The sequence below is a fragment of the Cornus florida genome, unplaced genomic scaffold, assembly GCF_030987335.1.
Source record: "Cornus florida cultivar Cherokee Brave unplaced genomic scaffold, ASM3098733v1 CherokeeBrave_3.0.0_Hap2_Chr09, whole genome shotgun sequence".
Classification (NCBI taxonomy): Eukaryota; Viridiplantae; Streptophyta; class Magnoliopsida; order Cornales; family Cornaceae; genus Cornus; species Cornus florida.
In genome coordinates, this window is record NW_026775579.1 from 33,139,862 (window position 1) to 33,160,198 (window position 20,337).

The 20,337-nt window shown below is 37.3% G+C and overlaps 1 protein-coding gene across 2 annotated transcripts in view; it reads left to right on the forward strand.

Moving 5' to 3' along the window:
* Positions 1 to 13,566, forward strand: part of LOC132273650 (DEAD-box ATP-dependent RNA helicase 50) — a 34,156-nt gene extending 20,590 nt beyond the window's left edge. Inside the window, exons 4-8 of one of the 2 annotated variants that reach the window (XM_059774634.1) lie at positions 5,183 to 5,370; positions 10,295 to 10,508; positions 12,360 to 12,521; positions 12,629 to 12,804; positions 12,996 to 13,566. In XM_059774634.1, the coding sequence (XP_059630617.1) occupies positions 5,183 to 5,370; positions 10,295 to 10,508; positions 12,360 to 12,521; positions 12,629 to 12,804; positions 12,996 to 13,230 (975 nt within the window). In that variant the 3' untranslated portion in view covers positions 13,231 to 13,566. The remainder of the gene's footprint in view (positions 1 to 5,182; positions 5,371 to 10,294; positions 10,509 to 12,359; positions 12,522 to 12,628; positions 12,805 to 12,995) is intronic. The other variant, XM_059774635.1, reaches the window with a different exon arrangement.
* The last annotated feature ends 6,771 nt before the right edge of the window (positions 13,567 to 20,337 follow it).

The following is a 20,337-nucleotide window of genomic DNA, read 5'->3' on the forward strand; positions in this document are numbered from 1 at the left end:
ATTGCTTGTATCTAAAGAAGCGGTTGTTCACTCTTCAGATGCACGAAGGGTCGTCTCTAAAAGACCATCTTGACGAGGTAAATAATATCATCATGGATTTGAATAATATTGATGTCATAATAGAGGATGAAGATCAGGCTATTATTTTGTTGTGTTCTCTACCACCCTCGTATAAGAACTTCGTTGATACAATGATGTATGGCAGAACTGCCTTGTCCATGGAAGACGTGAAGGCAGCTCTGAATTCTAAGGAGTTGCAGAAAAGGGCGTTTGAGGGCAATTCTGAAAGTTCGGCAGGGGGGTTATTTGTTAGAGGGAGAACGAATCAGAAGGGAGGGTCTAGCAGTAAAGGTCGTTCTAAGTCTAAGAACAAAACGAAGTTGTTGGGATGCTTCATCTGTCACAAGGTAGTGCACTTCAAAAAGGATTGTCCGGAGCGTAAAAAGCGATAGGTAAAATCCTCTGAAGTTGAAAGTGTGGTTGTTGCAGAGGGTAATGATTCAGATGGTGGTAATGTCCTCACAATTTCAGTTGGCAGCTCTTGCGATGAGTGGATTCTTGATTCGGGTTGCTTGTTTCATGCTTGTCCAAACAGGGACTGGTTTACCTCTTATCGATCTATTGATGGAGGGGAAGTTCTGATGGGGAATGATGCAGCGTGCAAGGTTGTAGGTATCGGTACAGTTCAAATCAAGATGTATGATGGCATAGTAAGAACACTGATTGATGTCAGGTATGTACCAGAACTAAGAAAGAATTTGATTTCCCTGGGTACACTGGATTCCATCGGGTGCATTTATAAGGCTGGAGGTGGAGTCATTCGAGTTTCAAGGGTGCTCTTGTGGTGATGAAGGGACTGGAGAAGCATGGTTTATATGCTATGCAGGGAAGCACAATCACGGGTTCAGTTGTTGTATCGTCCTTGGATCCGGTTTCAAATACTACCAGATTGTGGCATATGCGGCTTGGGCATACGAGTGAGAGGGGGATGGATGTTCTGAGTAAGCAGGGTTTGCTTGGTGGTTAGAAAACTAGGAAGCTGGATTTTTGTGAGCATTGTGTCTTTGGGAAGCAGTGCAGAGTAAAGTTCAGTACAGGAATTCACAAGACCAAAGGTACGGTGGATTATATTCATTATGATCTTTGGGGGCCCTCTCAGGTTACTTCACATGGTGGTGGTAGATATATGATGACGCTGATTGATGACTTTTCTTGGAAAGTTTCGGTTTATATTCTGAAGCACAAGAATGAGGCTTTTGTTACATTCAAGCAGTGGAAGACCTTGATTGAGAAGCAAACAGGAAAACAGGTTAAGCGCTTGAGGACCGACAATGGCTTGGAATTTTGTGATCGAGAATTTAATGAGTTCTGCAAGACTCACGGGATTGTGAGACACCCACATAGTGAGGAAGACTCCGCAGCAGAATGGAGTTGCAGAACAGATGAACATAACGCTATTAGAGAGGGCACAGTGTATGTTGTCCAATGCAGGGTTAGACAAAGCATTTTGGGCTAAAGCTGTTTCTACAGCTAGTTACTTGGTGAACCGGTCTCCATCGACTGCTATCGATTGTAAGACTCCAGAGGAGGTATGGTCTGGTTCTCTTGCAAGTTACAGTAATCTGAGAATATTTGGGTGTCCAGCGTATGTTCATGTGAATGAGGGGAAGCTTGAATTGAGGGCTAAGAAATGCATAATTCTTGGTTATCAGCCTGAGGTCAAGGGATACAAATTATGGTGCCCAGAGGCTTCGGGAAAGAAGATACTTGTTAGCAGGGATGTGACCTTTCTTAAGTCTGCGATGCTTACTCCGCAAAAGGAGGTACTTGACTTAAGGAAAGCTCGGGGTGTCAGTGAGCAGGTGGAGCATGTAGAGGTTCAGTTAGAGGATAGTCCTGTTCGGTCGACACGCAAACAGGTGCAATTTCGGGCCGAGGGAGATGCACAATTGCAACTGTATAGTGTGGCTAGAGACAGGCTTAGGGGGGATATTAGGCCATGTGAAAAGTACGGGTTTTCACATGTTGATTCGTTTGTTTATGCACTTAGTGTGGCGAAGGCTATTGATGAGCCATGTACTTATCATGAGACCATCATAGGTGGAGAGTCAGCACAGTATTCTGTCGCTATGAGTGAGAGAATTGAGTCTCTTCATAAGAATCAGACTTGGGAGCTAGTTAAGAAGTCTAAGGGCCAGAAGATTGTGGGTTGTAAATGGGTCTTCAAGAAGAAGGAAGGAATTCCAAGGGTGGAAAATGCGAGGTACAAGGCACGCTTGGTGGCGAAGGGGAAGGGGTGGACTTCATTAAAGTGTTCTCCTGTGGTGAAACATAGCTCAATCCGGGTGTTACTTGCTATGGTTGCTTTGTATGACTTGGAACTTGATGTCAAGACTGCTTTCTTGCATGGTGAGTTGGAAGAGCAGATTTAGATGCATCAGCTTGAGGGGTTTGAGATTCTGGGAAAGGAAGATCATGTTTGCCTACTGAAGAAGTCCTTGTATGGGTTGAAGCAATCTTCTAGACAGTGGTACAAGCGATTTGACACCTTTATGGTTGGCAATGGCTACTATATAAGTTTGACAATTGTGTGTATCACAAGAAGCTCTCAGATTGTTCGTATTTGTATTTGTTGCTATATGTTGATGACATGTTGATAACTTGCAAGAACATGTCTGAAATCAACATGTTGAAGGCTCAGCTTAGTGGTGAATTTGAGATGAAGGATCTTGGTGTTGCAAAGAGGATATTGGGAATGGAAATTCACAGGGACAGAGAAGCGGGTAGATTATATTTGTCACTGAAGAAATACATTGAGAAGGTGCTGGAACGCTTCAGTATGCAGGCATCAAAATCTGTGAATACTCCATTGGCTGCCCATTTTAGACTTTCAGCACGATTGTCACCATAGACCGAGGAGGTGAAGCACGTCTCGTGTTCCCTATGCTAGTGCAGTTGGTAGCCTTATGTATGCTATGTTGTGCACTAGGCCAAACATTTCACATGCAGTTAGTGTAGTGAGTAGATACATGGATAGACCTAGGAAGCTCCATTGGCAGGCTATGAAGTGGATATTACGATACTTGCGAGGCACTGCAGATGTTGGGTTAGTCTATAACAGAGACAGCGACAGCGACACGTGTGGGAGTGTTGTTGGATATGTTGATTCGGATTATGCTAGAGATCTTGATAGGAGGAGGTCCTTGGCAAGGTATGCTTTCACTCTTTGTGGGAGTGTGATCAGTTGGAAGGCGACTTTGCAGCCCGTAGTTGCATTGTCTACTACTGAGGCTGAGCACATGGTAGTTACAGAGGCAGTGAAGGAAGCTATATGGTTGAGAGGCTTGGTTGGTGATTTGGGCTTGCAACAGGATGATTTGACTGTGTTTTGCGACAGCTAGAGTGCCATACATTTGATTAAAAATCAGATGTTCCATGAGAGGACCAAGGACATCGATGCAGGTTTCATTTCATCAGAGATGTGGTTGCACAGGGTGCTATTGCAATGAGGAAGATTGGGACAGCAGAGAATCCGGCAGATATGATGACTAAGGTCATTCCTACACTCAAGTTCAGATATTGTCTGGACTTGATTGATACATGCAGTTGCTGAGGCCCTTAGGGGTGTATATGGAGGCGGCGAAAGGAGTAACTGGATGGAATTTGAGCCAAGGTGGAGATTGTTGGAAATTGTGTCTCAAATTCCTATTCTAATTAGAATTCTATTTTAAAGTTGTATTTTATTAGGTAATTTCTTATTTGGCAAGTCTTGGCCTCTAAGGATTTGTAATCCTTGTCCAACAGGGAATTATGTTTGTAACTCTATAAATAGGTACATATGTTGTGGGTTGAGACTTAAGAGATTAAGGGAGAGAGACTTTAGAATTCGTACAGAAATAGAGTGGGGCTGAAATATTGTAATCTCCGATTTTACACATAGTGCTTCTGCTGCCCCAACAGATATGTTGATGATATTGTTATTACTAGAAATGATCCAGAAGAGATTCATCGAATGAAGTCATTCTTAGGGACAGAGTTCGAGGTTAAAGGCCTCGGATCATTGACATACTTTCTTGGCATCGAGGTGTGTATATTGAAGAAAGGGGTGTTCATTTCTCAACGAAAATGTGTGTTAGATTTGTTGGCTGAAATAGGTAGGCTTGGAGCTATACCTAATGATATTCCCATTGAGCAGAACCATAGGCTTAATGATGTAGATGGAGAGACCCATTAGATGATGTGGGAAGATTTCAGCGATTGGTTGAGAGACTGATTAACCTGTCTTTTGTGTGCCCGGATATTGTTTACGCTATTAGTGTGATTTGTCAGTTTATGCATGCTTCACGTGCACCTCACCTTAAAGCAGCTTATTATGTTCTTCGTTACCTTAAGGGTTCACCTGGTAAGGGGATATTGTTTGGCCGTCATGGCCACTTGCGTGTTGAAGCCTATACTGATGTTGATTAGGCAAGGTCTGTGACAGATCGACGATTTACTTCAGGATATTGCACATTTGTTTGAGGTAATCTTGTTTCATGGCACAACAAGAAACAATATGTAGTAGTTAGCTCTTGTGCATAGGCTGAGTTCAGATCCATGGATTATGGAGTTTGTGAGTTGATATGGCTACGAACGATGTTGGGTGAGTTGGCTTATCCTGTTCGCAAGTCAATGAGGTTGTATTATGACAACAAGGCTGCTATTAGCATTGCCCACAATCTAGTTCAACATGACAGGACAAAGCACATTGAAGTCGATTGACACTTCATCAAGGAAAAGCTTCGCCTTGGGCTGATTTGTACTCCATATGTCAACGCACATGATCAGGTTGTTGCTGATATTTTGACTAAGGGTGTGAGCAAGACTTGCTTGCAAAATATGTTAGTCATGCTGGGCATGATAGATATCTTTGCACCAGCTTGAAAGGGAGTGTTGTTAGGGGTTTATTTGTTATTACTTATTTAATGTTGGGGCTTATGTGTAATTTCTGAAACTTGTTAGTATAAATAGAATGTGGTGGAAGGATGAAAGAATTCTTTCATTCTTTATCTCTTTCCCCATCTCTCTCTTTTTCTCTCATCCTCTTTCTTCTGTTTTTTTTCTTCTTCTTATACTTTACTCTTGATTTGATTATCTCTTAAAGTCAATAGTTATTCCTTTAAAAACAGTGTAACTTTTGCAGGTTCTAAGAAATTGTCGATTATTGTCAAAGTTTGGTGTCCCATTCCGCTCTATGGTTGCAACTGGTGGTTTTCGACAGAAGACTCAATTGGAGAATCTTCGGCAGCAATTAGATGTTTTAATAGCTACACCTGGTCGTTTTAAGTTCCTAATTAAAGAAGGCTTCTTGCAGTTAACAAATCTTAGATGGTAATTACTTTTTTCTTTCAGCATTTGCCAATGAGGAATAACTGATTATTTTAAATTTGATAGCACCCAATTAATTAGATTTTCGGTATTCTTCCTGTATCAGAGTGTCCATGTGGTTTTATTTAGTTTTGTTCATATTTTTACTTGCCTTTTCCTTTTTCTTTTTCTTTTTTTCTTTTTTCTTTGTTAATTTTTTTTCCCCTTGTTATTTTAAAGGGGAAAGAAAAGCAGCTACAAATTCATTCTCATACTTTGTGGTCATTATCATCATATAATTGATATTGTAACAGCATTGATTGTTAAGGCTATATCTATCCTTTCTCATTGTTCAATACCTGAAAGGCCTAGTTGTAATTAAATGTAAAGAATCAACACATTATCCTAAAGCCTGTCCTTGGTTTATTTCCATGATTTCTGATTTTCCTGTTGGTTTATTTCTGATTTTTAAACAGCTTACAAAGTCAACCTGAATCCTACCCAGTTGTTAAACAGCTTAAAAAGTGCTAACCTAAACCCTTCCATTTAAAAATATATCTGTTAGCATATTAAAACTTGGTGTTGGCAAATTTACTTAACAAAAGTAGATGTCTGTTTTAAAAAATTGGTTTGATTTGCTAGGATTATAATTTTCCTAAGCACTATGTACGCCAAAGACAGTATTCAGGATCAAAAGGTTATAAAAGGTAAATACACCAATTGAATTACTAAGTCACCTATAAGGGTTCTTAATTTAAGCATCCCTATTATTAAACATGCTTGGATTTGAAATTGCATCTTTTGATCTATAAAATTGTGTATTAAAATGAATTAAACTATTTCAGAAACTAAAATCTTAATTGGACTAGGAAAGGGAGTTTGATAACTCGAAGGATCGTTTGAGAGTCAAGACCATTGGACTAGGTTCGATTGATAACCTAAGTCTCGATTGATCAGTGTGGGATTTCATTTCATTTTCTTATTCCAACTCTAATATCTTAATTCGTTTGGACTGAAACACTATATAAACATTAAACACCCCTAACCCTCTCAAATTCATGTGAAAAATATATACAAGGAAGAATTTTAAAGACCGTAACTAAGGGCTTTAATGTAGAGAGTATGCTAGAATGGATCTAGACCTAGGGGGGTTGAATAGGTCTTAAACCTTAAAGTAATGAACTATAAAAGAAGTTGAAACTAAACTACTAATAACTGAATTTCAAATTTTAATGGAAAATGTATATAAAATTCAGTTCATGTGGTAAATATGAAAAGCACAGAGCATAGAAATAAAGTAAATCAAACCACACATGAACACAAGGATTTTTTTACTTTGGAAGCCCAAGGGAAAAAAAAATAACTATGAGACTTTGTTTGGTGAAACCGAGAATTAGGTATTAGAAAATTGAAGTGAAAGTTTTTTAAAGTGTTGATTAAAATTTGAGAATTTTTTTGTATATTTTTGAATTTCAAGTGTTGAGCATTTGATGATAGTGATAAGTGAAGTCGCTGTCATTTAATATTTTACAATTTTAAGTGTAACTTACTTTTTAAAGTGATTTTCAAATTACATTAGTAAACACACTTAATTTGATAAGCATTTAATCCATTCAAAAATAAGTTCTGAATTGGGTTATGAAACAACACCTTAGTCTAATCAAATCAAATCCACTAAGAGAAAGATTTTACAACTAGATTAACTTATCAAAAAAAAGAAAAAAAAAAAAAAAAAAAGGATTTTACAACTAGATTAACCAAATCCTCAAATCTTCACTGAGCTCTTTCATTGTCAATCAACAGATCCACTCCTCATACACTACTTCAACTTTAGCTCTTTGATTTCCATGACTAGTAACAATGCAGCTTTGTGCTCGTTTTGTGGTATACTTGAGGGTTGAAATCTCCTTGTAGTATTAGAACTTGACGCTCAACTCTCACGGCTTGAACCCCTGACCTCCTTTTGGAGAGTAAGGGCCTGATATCGCTAGGCCACTGGCCCATTGGTAAATCTAGCAATAAATTGCTAAAATGCTCTATTTGTTCTATGTATGCTATGGAATAGTTTAATATTGCTTGCATAAGTTTTTGAACCTATGGTTTCTATATCGAGTTAAGAGGCTAAAAGAGATTAGGTTTGCAGTGTTTCAAATTATTTGGAACAAAACATGTCCGGTGGCCTTTGATGGATTCCTCGATCGGTCAAAGAGCCTTATTCAGCTTGGACTAGGAAATTTAGGAAAGAAACTTTCAAAAACACTTTATAAGCATTCTAAAATAGATTTTAATATATCAAACATGTATTCTAAATGCCTAACTATGTGAATGCACTGAACACAAACCCTACTATTTTGATGAGTGGCATAGAGAGTTGCAATTACCTTTTCACCCTTTGATGTAGCTTCGAATTTTGCTTTTTCCCTTGGACTAAGGTGACACAACTAATCTAACTTTTGAAAATTCTACATAAAATCTTAATTAAACAATACATGCTCCAAGTTTTGTTAAAAAATTAGCCAACCTAATTCTTGTTGACCTAACAATAAAAAATTGTTAAATTGGCTTCATAAAATTCATGACAAAATGTGTGTGCACGTGTTTGAGAGAGAGAGAGAGAGAGAGAGAGATGTTGGTGGTGGCTCTCAACGAGGTCTAATAGAGGGAGAGGAGATAGTGAAGGGAGAGAACCCAAAGAGAGAGAGAGAGATAGAGAGGAAGTCTAGGGAATAGATAAGAAGGAGGGACAAAGAAGGTAGAATGGGGCATTTTGGTTCTATCATACTGATGCTTTTAGATTTTATTTTTCCTTTTTATCATGGTTATAGTAAATAATAAATGAATGGTAAATTGGTAAATGAACATAAGATGTTATGGGTCGTTTTTCCTATTTACTCAGACAGAGGTGTCAGAGTTAATTTATTGCTCAAGTTCTATGTGCGGGTTTCAACTCTATACCTCAGAGAGTCTAACCTTCCCCAGACCCTGCAATGGCTGGAGCCTCGTGCACTTGGTTTTCGCTTTATTATTATTATTTGGTGTGAACATGTATATGGCACTTCTCAAGTACTCCGTGAAGCATGTGCAACAAGTTTCAAAAGTTGAGATCTAGCAATTTTGGTATTGCATTAGAGTATAATTGTTGGGAGATTAGTAACTATTGAAGATTTTCCTTCACTGATTCCTCCATTAAATATGATTGCTCCATTAAATCTTCAATAGTAACAATAATTTCAAATACTTTGGCTATCTCTTGAAGAAGAAGAATTGAAATACAATGATAGTAAAACAGTAATGAGTTCAGTCTCAGGTCCATGCTTATGCAACATGACCCTTTGTTTCTCCTGTGAAATTTCATTATTACAAGATTAAAGCTTTGTTCAATTGATAAATTCAACAAGAAATGATTTGTATGAAATAATCTACATTTATGAATTATGCGTCATCGCATACAGATGTGAAAATATGCACACACACATTTTAATAATAATATATATATATATATATATATATATATATATATATATATATATATATATTGATAAGTATTCAAGTATAATACATACGCACACATGGTAGTGTCCTTCCTACCGTATTTATGCCCTATGTTTTCATAATTTGTTGTATCGGCTTATATCTGTATCATTTGAGTTACTGGTCTATTGCTTTTCACTTTGAGATTATGTAGCTTTTTGATAACTCCTTTGATTTGATTTTGTGGTTTGATGGAAGGTTGTTTGAGAAGACGCATGAAAGGATTACAAATTCTTAAGGAAGTTAAATTTGGAATATTTTTAAAGGAGAGGTGTTGGAAGATCACAAATTCATTTAACAGTTAAATTCATTCAGCATCAAAATGTGAATGAGTGCTTCCTTTGGGGCTTGAGGGAAGTTCATTTAAAGGGTTTAAGGACATCAGGATTATTCATCATCCTGAACAATTGGATCTACTTTCAGATGAGCTTAGAACTTATTTTACTGAAAAAACTTTTTAGATAGGATGGAAGTTGGAGTCAGACATTGAGTGTTGTACTGATTAAAGAGGGTGATTGTAGTTTTGAGTTGTTATAAGAGTAGCCTAGGGAAGGACGAAGATTTTAATTAAGAATTTGGTAGTAGGCCAGAGAATTTTAGTGGATAGTGGCTAGCTGTTGAGATTTTAAAATTTTTTATTTTTATTTATACTTGTTGGAGACTGTCTTTATGAAGAGAGATGTTTTTAGTAGGAGGAAATTAGAAATGCCATTTTTACTTCTGTAGGGATAAAGCTATTGTCAGGTGGTTCCATTCTGGTGATCTATTAGGATTGTTGGAAGATAATGAAAGGAGACGTTTGACAATCTCTTGAGGAATCTCAATTTAGAGGTACTGTAAGTGGCACAACAACTTGACTACTGCATACATGATCAAAGAATAAAATATCTAGAAGAACATCTATCTTTATTTATGCTGTGGTCGCCACAATTTTTTTTATTTTTTTATATTCTGGCAAGAACTCAAACACCCACATTGTCCCTTTAGGGTCTTGAAACCTTGATTTGGATGGTGGGGAAGTACCACTGGCCTACAGCCCTTGGTGTTGCCAGTAGTTTGTTTTTTCTCAGGCAGATTTATGAGGTTGAATTGAACCAATGATTCTAACCACGTGGTATAGAAAATTAATTCTCTATATTGCTGATGCAAATTCTGCCTGCATCATTTGCATTAAGCTTTTGGATCACTGTTATTCTTAAAATCACATTTTGGTTGTAGAAAGCTCAAGTTGTGACTCGTGTCCAACTGGATGACGATCTCAACCTCTCTCTCTCTATATATATATATAAATATACACATATAGATCTTGGCTGCATGCACAGTCGAGCACAAAGACAGCACATCATTTTTTTCTGAAGCTAGATGACTTTTTCGAGGTTTTTGTTTTTGCTAATGTATTTAAAACCTTGCGTTTCAGTGCTATTTTGGATGAAGTTGATATACTCTTCAATGATGATGAATTTGAGCCAGCATTACAATGTTTAATGAACTCTTCGCCTGTTACCACACAATATCTTTTTGTGACTGCAACTTTACCTGTAGACATATACAACAAGCTAGTTGAAGGTTTTCCTGATTGTGAAGTAATCATGGGACCTGGTGTGCACCGTACAAGCTCAGGCCTTGAGGAGGTATGTTTTTTTCACCGTGATGTCAAGTCATTTTTTAGCAATTTGTGCTGCTTTTGCATTGAGAACATGGATTATCATGATTTTGTTGTTCTGTTAAATTATCAGGTTGTACAGAGGCCTTCTTTAAGGTCTCATGAAATCATTTTCTTTTAAACTTGCGGCAAGATGAGGGTTCACGCTTAATTGCTAATATTTGAACTTGGTACTGTGACATTGATCCATGTCGACAAATTTATTTTAACTAAGTCTATGACTCATGGGCAATTTCAGCATTATTAGTGGAGAAATAAGAGTACTTTATTTAGAACCAGTCAGATATTTCAATGCTCCATCAGTTTTTGCCGGCATCTTCATCCCTGAACCTCCCTTATAATCGAGTTGGGCAGCACAATCTCTGCCATAAACAATGACATCAGTCAAATCATTTTCAGGACTTGTAAGTAGTTAATAGACAGGACAGCATAAGAAAATCATGAATAAACTCTTTAAAGCTTTAGGTTCTCAGTTGTATATTTTTGTCTTTGAAAGTTTAAGAAGCACGGATATGAACATAGGACACGGACACGGACACGATATAAAACGGATACTTTGACACATCAAATTCTAAAAAAAAGTAGGAAATGGACATGGTGTGGACACGGCTAATATAAATATAGATTTTCATTTATATATCTATTGAATGAGACCATTATATAACTTTAATTAATTTATAAATTTTATACTAAAGTTGCGTAAGTTAGAGGATGACACTATTAGAATATAAAAAAGAATATTTTATACTACATGTAATATTATTATCATGTCTTGTCATTATAGTTATGTTTTGTTCCTTAGTGGTTGAACACTTTGATGAATGTTTATAATGTTGTTTTTCAGGACTGTCGTGTGTTTGTTTTATATAAGGCAAATAGTGTAGGATGTGTTGATTGAGTGCCCGGAATGTGTTGACCAAATGTCAAATAATAAAATTTATTTTTACATAATAGACACGGCCATGAAAGGTTGGACACATGTCTAGGAGTGTCTATGGAGTGTCAGTGTCCGTGTCAGACACGGCACCTCATAAAAGTGTCCGTGGTTAGTTGAAAGTACTTGCACTGATTTAAAAAGTGGATTTAACTTCCAAATTTGTACAGATTCATGCACAGAGAGCTTGTTTTAAAAGAATGTACTGACGCCCACTTCAATTTCCATGGACATGTCCAGATGAATAATATGGTATATTGACTTAATTCGTATATGCTTATTAGAATAGAGAAAACAATGAAGATGTTGGAACCATGTTTTTAGTTGAAAAAAGCAGGTTTTTTTGTAGAACCAAAATTGTGGGAGAATATTTCTATTTTTTCACTTTCTAATCACTAGACTAGCTAGAAACTATGCTCTGGTGATCCCTTGTTTCCTCTGTCTATTCTCCATTTTGTGATTTCATGGCAAAACAGCTGTGCTGCTCCCACTTTAGATGGTCAGATGACTAAGTTACTTGACATTACGGGTAATTCTATGCAACCCAAATAGTGTTTCCAACATTTGGCTAATCCAGTGGCTTCCCAACCCTGTGTCTCAGTTCAAAGGCATCATGACCCCATATGTCAATGTGTGAACTTCTCCCACAACACTGCACAGGTTCTTCTTACCGAAATTTTCTGTTGCAGATGCTCCAAAAGCACTTGTCCTCGGTTTTAGCTTGCGATAAAGAGAATCTACTGCTATTAAACATTTAGAGCTGTGAATGAGTTATGTGTTGAAGTGGGGTGGATTGAAGCAGTCCACTGCTGCACTACTTGCTAACCTTTGACATATTTAAACTCTTAGAATTGTTCAAGATTATTCTTTTTTCTTCTTTTTCAGTTGAAATTAATAATCAGGCTGCATGTCCAGATTCTTGTAGATTGCAGCGGAGATGATGGAACAGAAAGAACTCCTGATACAGCATTTCTCAACAAGAAGTCCGCTCTTCTGCAGCTCCTGGAGGAAAGTGCTGTCGCCAAAACAATTGTTTTCTGTAACAAGGTAAGTTTTATTATAGTATATCTAGATCACATCTTATCATTTCTTCTATGCTTATGATAAAACTTATTGTTCTTAGTTTTGGGCCTTTTGGCATATGCCATTTGCAGATTGAGACTTGCAGAAAAGTTGAAAATGCATTGAAAAGGTTTGATAGAAAAGGTCTTCATATGAGAATTTTACCATTCCATGCTGCTGTGGCACAAGAATCACGGATTGCAAATATTGAGGAATTCCACAGTTCTAAGCGGAGGGACAGCTCCTTGTTTCTGGTGTGCACTGATAGGTACCATGGTTCTTTTGCCTTTTCTTTTCATTATATTTTCATTGCTACTTTTAATATTAATTGTACTGGGCTATGCGTGCTTTAGAGATTGCTGTGATTATTATTTTTTCCCCCTAGTTTTGGTCTGATTATTTTCCTTTCCTCTCAAGAAATGAAAATAGCAACTTGATGCTTCTGAATATCTTTTGCAGGGCATCCCGGGGAATTGATTTCAGAGGCGTGGATCATGTTGTACTGTTTGACTTTCCTCGTGATCCAAGTGAATACGTACGCCGTGTTGGAAGAACTGCCAGAGGTGCCGGAGGAAAGGGAAAGGCATTTGTTTTTGTTGTTGGTAAGCAAGTTTCTCTTGCACGGAGGATAATCGAAAGAAATAAAAAAGGTCACCCATTGCATGATGTGCCATCTTCCTATGAATGGATTTGAGTTTTGCTTTGCATCTTTTAGATGGGAACAAGGTAATATGGGGACTGAAGTATCCATCATGTTGAAGGATTTCAATGAGTAGAAGGTTATCATGTAGCTTTTTGATTCAGTAGCTGTATCTTTTTAGCTGTCATTGCTCCTTAGTTGCTCTTGAAGATGGAAATTCATGGCTCTCTACATGTGGTTTTTACCAACGAAAAAAAAAAATCAGTGGCTCTAAGGGAATTATAATATAAAATTCAGTGAAAAGTTCATTTTTAGTGGAGGAATTTATATGAAGCATCATTTTTTGCTGTGCTTATTCTGTATAATAAAGGTAAGTTGTTCGGGGTTGCAGCTGGTTGATTACCCATTTGTGTCTCTGCACATGAGCAGCTCAGAGCATTTGTTTTTTGGTTTTGCTTCCAGTTATTTAAATTTAATGCTATGTTTGGAAGCACCAAGGCACCGATTCGGTGCTTCCAAACGCAAAATAAACTGCTACTGAGTTATTGTTTGTATGATGGTATATTTTGGACATGCTATCTCATAGAAAATGGTTCTCCACACAAGCAACGTGAACTTAGGTTTGGGAGTGTATGTAGCGTATGATTTATACACTTATTCTAGACAGAAGAAAGCAGTATTAGACAACTCCTTTCAATCTTTAGGTTTTATTACAAGAAGTGATTGAATAGCTACAATAGGTAGATAACTCCATGCATATGAGAATTAGTGGCAATCTACAATAGCTATTTGAATAAAATTAAGTCTGCAGAAAGAAGAGTGGAATCCACTGAAGCTTGGTCAGTTTGGCCAATGATAGATAGATGAACTCCCAAAAGCCATTGATTAACCATTGCCTATCCCTCGAATTAATGGTCGTAGATAAATGTCATGTATGAAAAAGCTTAGCAAGAGAAGCATTTCATAAATACAAGCATATTGTAGACACACCCTTTCAACACACCAACCTTTCAAACCTTGAGAAGGAACGATATTTTCATCTCCCGAGATCATTTTTTCGGCTGGGCCCCCCTACGATAGAAAATTGAAAACAACTCGACCGTCCGATTGGATATTGGACTTCACTGTCACACTAATGGCATCACATAATGACACAAAACGATTCGATCGATCACATCACACTCTTCACGACACATGATTACCAATTCCTTGAAAAGGATAAAATTGAGATTTTGCACTATAGACCTATGATCCGATTGTCAGAATGACAACAGACTTCATTATTGAGTCCAGAACACCCAAAAACCTTAAGGTACACCTCTCCTCGAGGTCTCCACCATTCTCTATCACCCACTTGGACCAAAACCCTTTCAAGTTTGATTTTTTAGAGTGATGGTCAAACTCACCCACGGACTTTACTATTGTGCTTAGAAGGTCCAAAAACCCTAAAACGTATTGTATTATTGCCTACCTTCTAACCTAGCTCACCTTTGATCAAATCTTTACGGCAAGGACTAATCGGTCAATTCCAAGGTTTGACTTTTCCTTTGACAAGTCAAATGGACAATACCATTGGATTCAGAGGGTCCAAAAAAGACTCTAGAAACTATTATAATATTGGCCATGTTTCGATCTGGGGCCACTTTGACCTAATTTCCATTCTCAGGGGCAAAACAGATAAATCTGCATTGTGCAGGAATTTCCAACAATTGCAAAAGGAGAAAATATGCCACATCAGTTGTGTGAGGTCAAAATTCCCAAAAAATGATCATAAATTCGAAAATAGCATGAAAATGCAATTTTTGAAGCAAAAAAAAAAAAAAATGGGGGCAAAAAAGGGAATTACCGAGGAGAGAGAAAGATGAAAAGTTGATAAAGCAAGCACTTTAGACGTGTGAATTCACACGCCTAAACCTTGCTTTTCAACTCTTCATCTCCTCCCTCCACTTGTCCCATCTTTTCTTACTTTCCCTTTCCATCTTTGGATGATCTTATACTCTTTTGAAAATTGCAAACAAGTCCAAGGAAATTGCATCTTTGGTCCTCTGAAAATTATTTTTGAGTCCTTGAAAAAATGACATTTGGTCCCCTTTGCCCTATAAATAGGACACACATTCCCACAAATTAGAGGTCCCTTTTCTAGAAATAATTTTCCATTTTTAGAAATATTGTAATGTTTCCGATTTTTTCCATTTTCTAGAAATTTTTATTTTATATTTTTCTAGATTATTTTAATCTGTCTTGTTTTGCGTGCTGGACGCCGTGGGGTGTGCCGAGTGTGTTTCCAGGGTTGGTTGGAGCAGTTCAGGACTCTTGGAAATGCATTAGTTGCCATGTCAACATTTTTCTATTTTTCGGGCCGAGAGGTCCCAGGTGGGACCGGCTACTAGGATTGTTGAGCACGGGGACTGTGTTTTGGGTTTATTGCATTTCACACATCATTATTTTGTGCATATTTACCTGATTGTGTGATTATTTGTGTGGTGGTAAAATGATTATTATATATACATATATATAATGTTGTAAAAGGAGAAATTTTTATAAACTTTGTGGGACTTGCCATTGAGTCATTCCTTATAATGACCCATGGGGTCATTACAGACCCAATTCTCCTTCTCTCTCTCTCTCTCGCCAGCATCTCTTTCTCTATTTCTTTCTTTTCTTATTATTTTTTTCTTTTCTCATCAAATTTCAAGCTCAAATCTTGAGTTTACTATTGAAAATTTGATCTTGCCATTTAAGGCAAAGTTGACAAGAGCATCGAGACCTTCGTTTTGATCTGAGCAATTTCTTGTTTGGAGCACTTTTGAAATTTTGAATTTTGGGGCTTTTTTTCTGATTAAGGAACGGGTGCTCTAATCTATACACTCTTTGATTTTTGTGATTCATTCCCCTATATTTGATGTATTTTATGTTTAATTGTGATTATTTCTTGAAAAATTTCTATGATGTTATATATATGGATTTTATTTCCATGTGAGTTTCATGTTTAAGTGATATGTGTGTATATGATTTGTTGATTTGAGATGATAAGCATGCTATGATTTTGTTCTTGTCCTAAGTGATTAATTGCTGAAAATTTGGGAATAATAAGCATGCTATAATTTTGCGAGAATATTTTTTAATTGGCATGTAATATTGTTAAGGTTGAATTGCATGAGATTTTGGTAATTTGGGAAGCATGAAGCATTCATGCATTCCATTGGGAAAGAAAAGGGAAAATGTTTTGAAAAGCAAATAGAAATTATTTGAGGGAAAATGTTTCGAAAAGTGTTTGCGAAAACCCGGGTGCCTAAGAGTTGCCTAGTGGTCTGTGGCGTTAGTGTGGTTTAGAGGGGACTAGGGAGAGACCCTAGCGTGGTTGAGCTACCTAGGCCCTTTAACGACGCCTTGGAGTTGCCATGTGGTCGGGGATAATTGGCCAATCATACTCCCTTGACGCCATGGAGTTGTCATGGGTCGAATTGCACTAACGGTTTGAGAAGGTGAAACGGTACTATTTCTGAAACAGAGAGCGACATTGCATGACATTGCACTTCATTGGCATATGTTCCATATTTGGTGGTCAGATGACTTGTATACATTCTTATTGTAGTTGTTATTGCTTTGCTTATTTCCTGAGGCATAATCTCGTTTACTTTTACCCTATGCTTTGTGTGGATTCACGGAGTCATTAAGAGGTGTGTCTTAGACACCTCCTACTGAGCGGTTGGCTCACCCAATTATATTAATATATTTTCAGGTCATGAGAAGGAAGTGGCGACCGACGTAGCCTTATTCACCTGCATTGTGAGTTTTCTGTGATATTAGAAATATAATGCCTTAGATCTAGAAGCCACAAGGGAAAAGGAAGTGAAACGGTGCCTCCCTGGCCCGCGTCTCACTCCACCAGACAAGAACTGCGATTCTACACTCACATGAGCCTTACTCGCATCGATTGACAGAATAGACAAGAAGGTTCCCTACATGGGACCTTACGGAATGAATTTCTCCTATCCAAGGAAGAAACTTGTGAAACAAGAAGGCATCCAAGGGATACGACAGATCCTAAGAGACACTGTCAAAACCAGACATAAAAGTAAACAGCTAGCATGCAACATAGCATTGGACTATCTACTCAAGGTGCAATATAAGCAAACAGACATGTTGTCAACTCAAAATATGTTATCAAAAAGCACGTAAGTACATGATATAACAATACACGTGAATGGAAAGCATAAGGTGTGCGTGACATACGGTCATGCTAACACAAGCACATAGACATGATATAAACACAGACATGATAGCTACACAGACCATGTTATTAAGAAGCATATATACACATAAAACATGCTTAACAAATAATAATAGGCGTCTCATAACACCTAAGCATGTGAACATGTTACCATATAAGACATATTATCAACTAAACATGTTATCAAACAAAACATGTTATCAAACAAGGCATGTTATCAAGAAGCATTTAAACACGTAAAGCATGGCAACACATGCATGATATGCACCCCAAACCCGTCGTCCAAGGTATTCGAACCCGGATGCTCTGATACCACTTGTGACGGCACAAGTTTTTCAATCCGGTGCGTCAGTTATGAACCGAAAGATGATCAGATAACGGATCCAAAATGCAAAAGCAAAAGACAAACAATGGTCTCTAGAGATACAACATGACTCTAAGACACCAATGTGACCCTCAACGAGGTTACGGAACCCAAAGGAAACAAATGCGGAAGCAACGTTTCAAAATTGAACAAGAATGAACCTAGGGGAAAAAATGTCATTTCCAGCTTAAAAGTGGGTGCCACCAAGCACATCATTGGAAAGACAACAAAAAATCAAGCAAGATGGACTCAAGAATCGCATGATTCGGAGTCCGGACGAAGAAGGCATGGTCAATGGAAGAAACGGGGGTAAAATAGTCAAAATAGTCAACCCTAGAACATCTAACTGGTTAAATGACCTATCTAACCGGTTAGAAGGCCAAAAAACTCGATCAAAACACTGCCCACACTAATCTAACTAGTTACGAAACCCATCTAACCGTTTAGATGTAAAGGAGGCAGAATGGGCAGCAAGAAACCCTAGCAGCAGGGGGTTTTTCGAAAAAAAAAAAAAAAAAAAAAAAAAAAAAAAAAAAAAAAAAAAAAAAAAAAAAAAAGGATTTTGAAGCCCTAGATGACATTTTCTGGAAAAACACAAAGAAGAAACCCCCTTCAAAATTGAGTTTTCTACGTGAATAAAGATATAATTAAAAAAAAAATACAATATAAAATGTCCAAAATGCCCCTCCATGAAATCTGGTCATGGAGGTGCAAAAAGCAGCTAAATTGAAAATTTGAGAGCTGAACTTCGTAAGCGATTTCTGATACCAAGACGACATTTTCTGGAAAAATATGAAAAAGAAACCCCCTCTAAAATCATGTTTTGTATTCAACCATGTTGAAAGAAATAAATAAAACCATAGTAAAAAGTCTATAATGCCCCTAAATCAGAATATGAAACAAAAGTGCAAAATGAGTCCGTAGAAGGCTCAAAACACAAACGATGAGGTTTTGCCTGGAAACGACCATGCACGTAAATGTAACTTACATATTTAGATGTGCTACAATGGTCCATGGCTTAAAAATACCGCTGATGCAAAATCCGACCCCCCAACGGCCGAAAAGGCAAAAATAGACTTGGAATGGAAAACATGGAATCCAAAAATATAAAATGGAGTCAAATGACCGTTTGGCCCTTGGACACACTTCATACAAGATTAAAAAGACCCTATGAAAGAATGAGAATAGAATTCCCACACCCGATGCAACCATGGTGAAGCAATGACTTGCGATTTTCAAGATTTTCATAATATTTCATGAAGTTAAAAAGTACATAGAATACAATATAATGGTCATTGGCCTCCGGCCTCATCTCATACATGTCAAATACATTGTAAAGAGTGTACTTAAGTACACATTACATACATAGAATCAAAGAATACAAGTTTTACATGTAAGGCTAAAAAATGACATTTCATGCTAACATTTGCATGAAATGGAAACTTGAAAGCTACACGACTTCTAAGGAATGCTAAGCATCCCGAACCAAGTCTTCGTACCTGAAATATGCCCCAGTAACTTTGGGGTGAGCAACATAAAGCTACTCGTAGGAAATGAGCATGTATCGACCTAGCATTTTACAAATTTATCACCTTAAGGTGAAACTTGTTAAAGGGGCTCATGCTATCAAACGTCTATGTCAAAGTGAGACTCAGGGAGCATCCTAAGCTACCTTAGAGTCGAAGCAATAAGAATCATGATATACATACATATATAAAACGAATCATGGTTGGGATAATCCAAAGAACACGACAAGAAGAATGATTGAACATAGATTAATATGAATTGCATTTTCAATACAATTAAGCAAGATTTAGAATAATCCATACAACATGACAAGAAGAAACTAGAATACATGGATCACATAAAGTAATGCAATTTATAGTATTGGAACATACCAATTAATACGATAGGGATACTACGCGAAATCAAGAACATGGCACAATATCTATGCAATTAACAAGATTAGTACATTCTGATTAACACGATAAGAGTTATACAGGGATTCAAGAACAAAGCATAATATCTATGCATTTAAACATGGGTAGAACCTACCACATAACACGAAAAGAGTCTTAAATTTTCAAGGAATACAACACTTGAAATTTAAGGAGTTAAATCACGAATGAAGCATAAAATCTATGCAATGAGACAAGATTGCATTTCACATACACGACAAGTTTAAATCTTCAAGGAATAGCAACTTGAAATTTAAGAGTGAAATCAACCAATGTGGAAACTTGAATATCGCCCGAATTAAAACCGTACTCTTGAGATCACTTTAGGGCTACTAACCCATGAGTACCTTTCCCCTAGTGCGCACTATAGTTGTAGAGGGACATTTCCCCGTACTTGAACCAAGTCATAGCCATGTCAATTCTTGATTGATATCCCAAGTTCCAAAATCAACAAGTTGTATAAGCATCAATCTCATGCTAGATAACAAGAATATAACCTAGAACACCCCTTACCTCAATTTGAGATGAAGACCTCAAATCCCCACTGAAAAAAAAAAAGTGTCCCAAATCCGCCGAAATCGGAAGGTTTTGTCGGGGACAACATG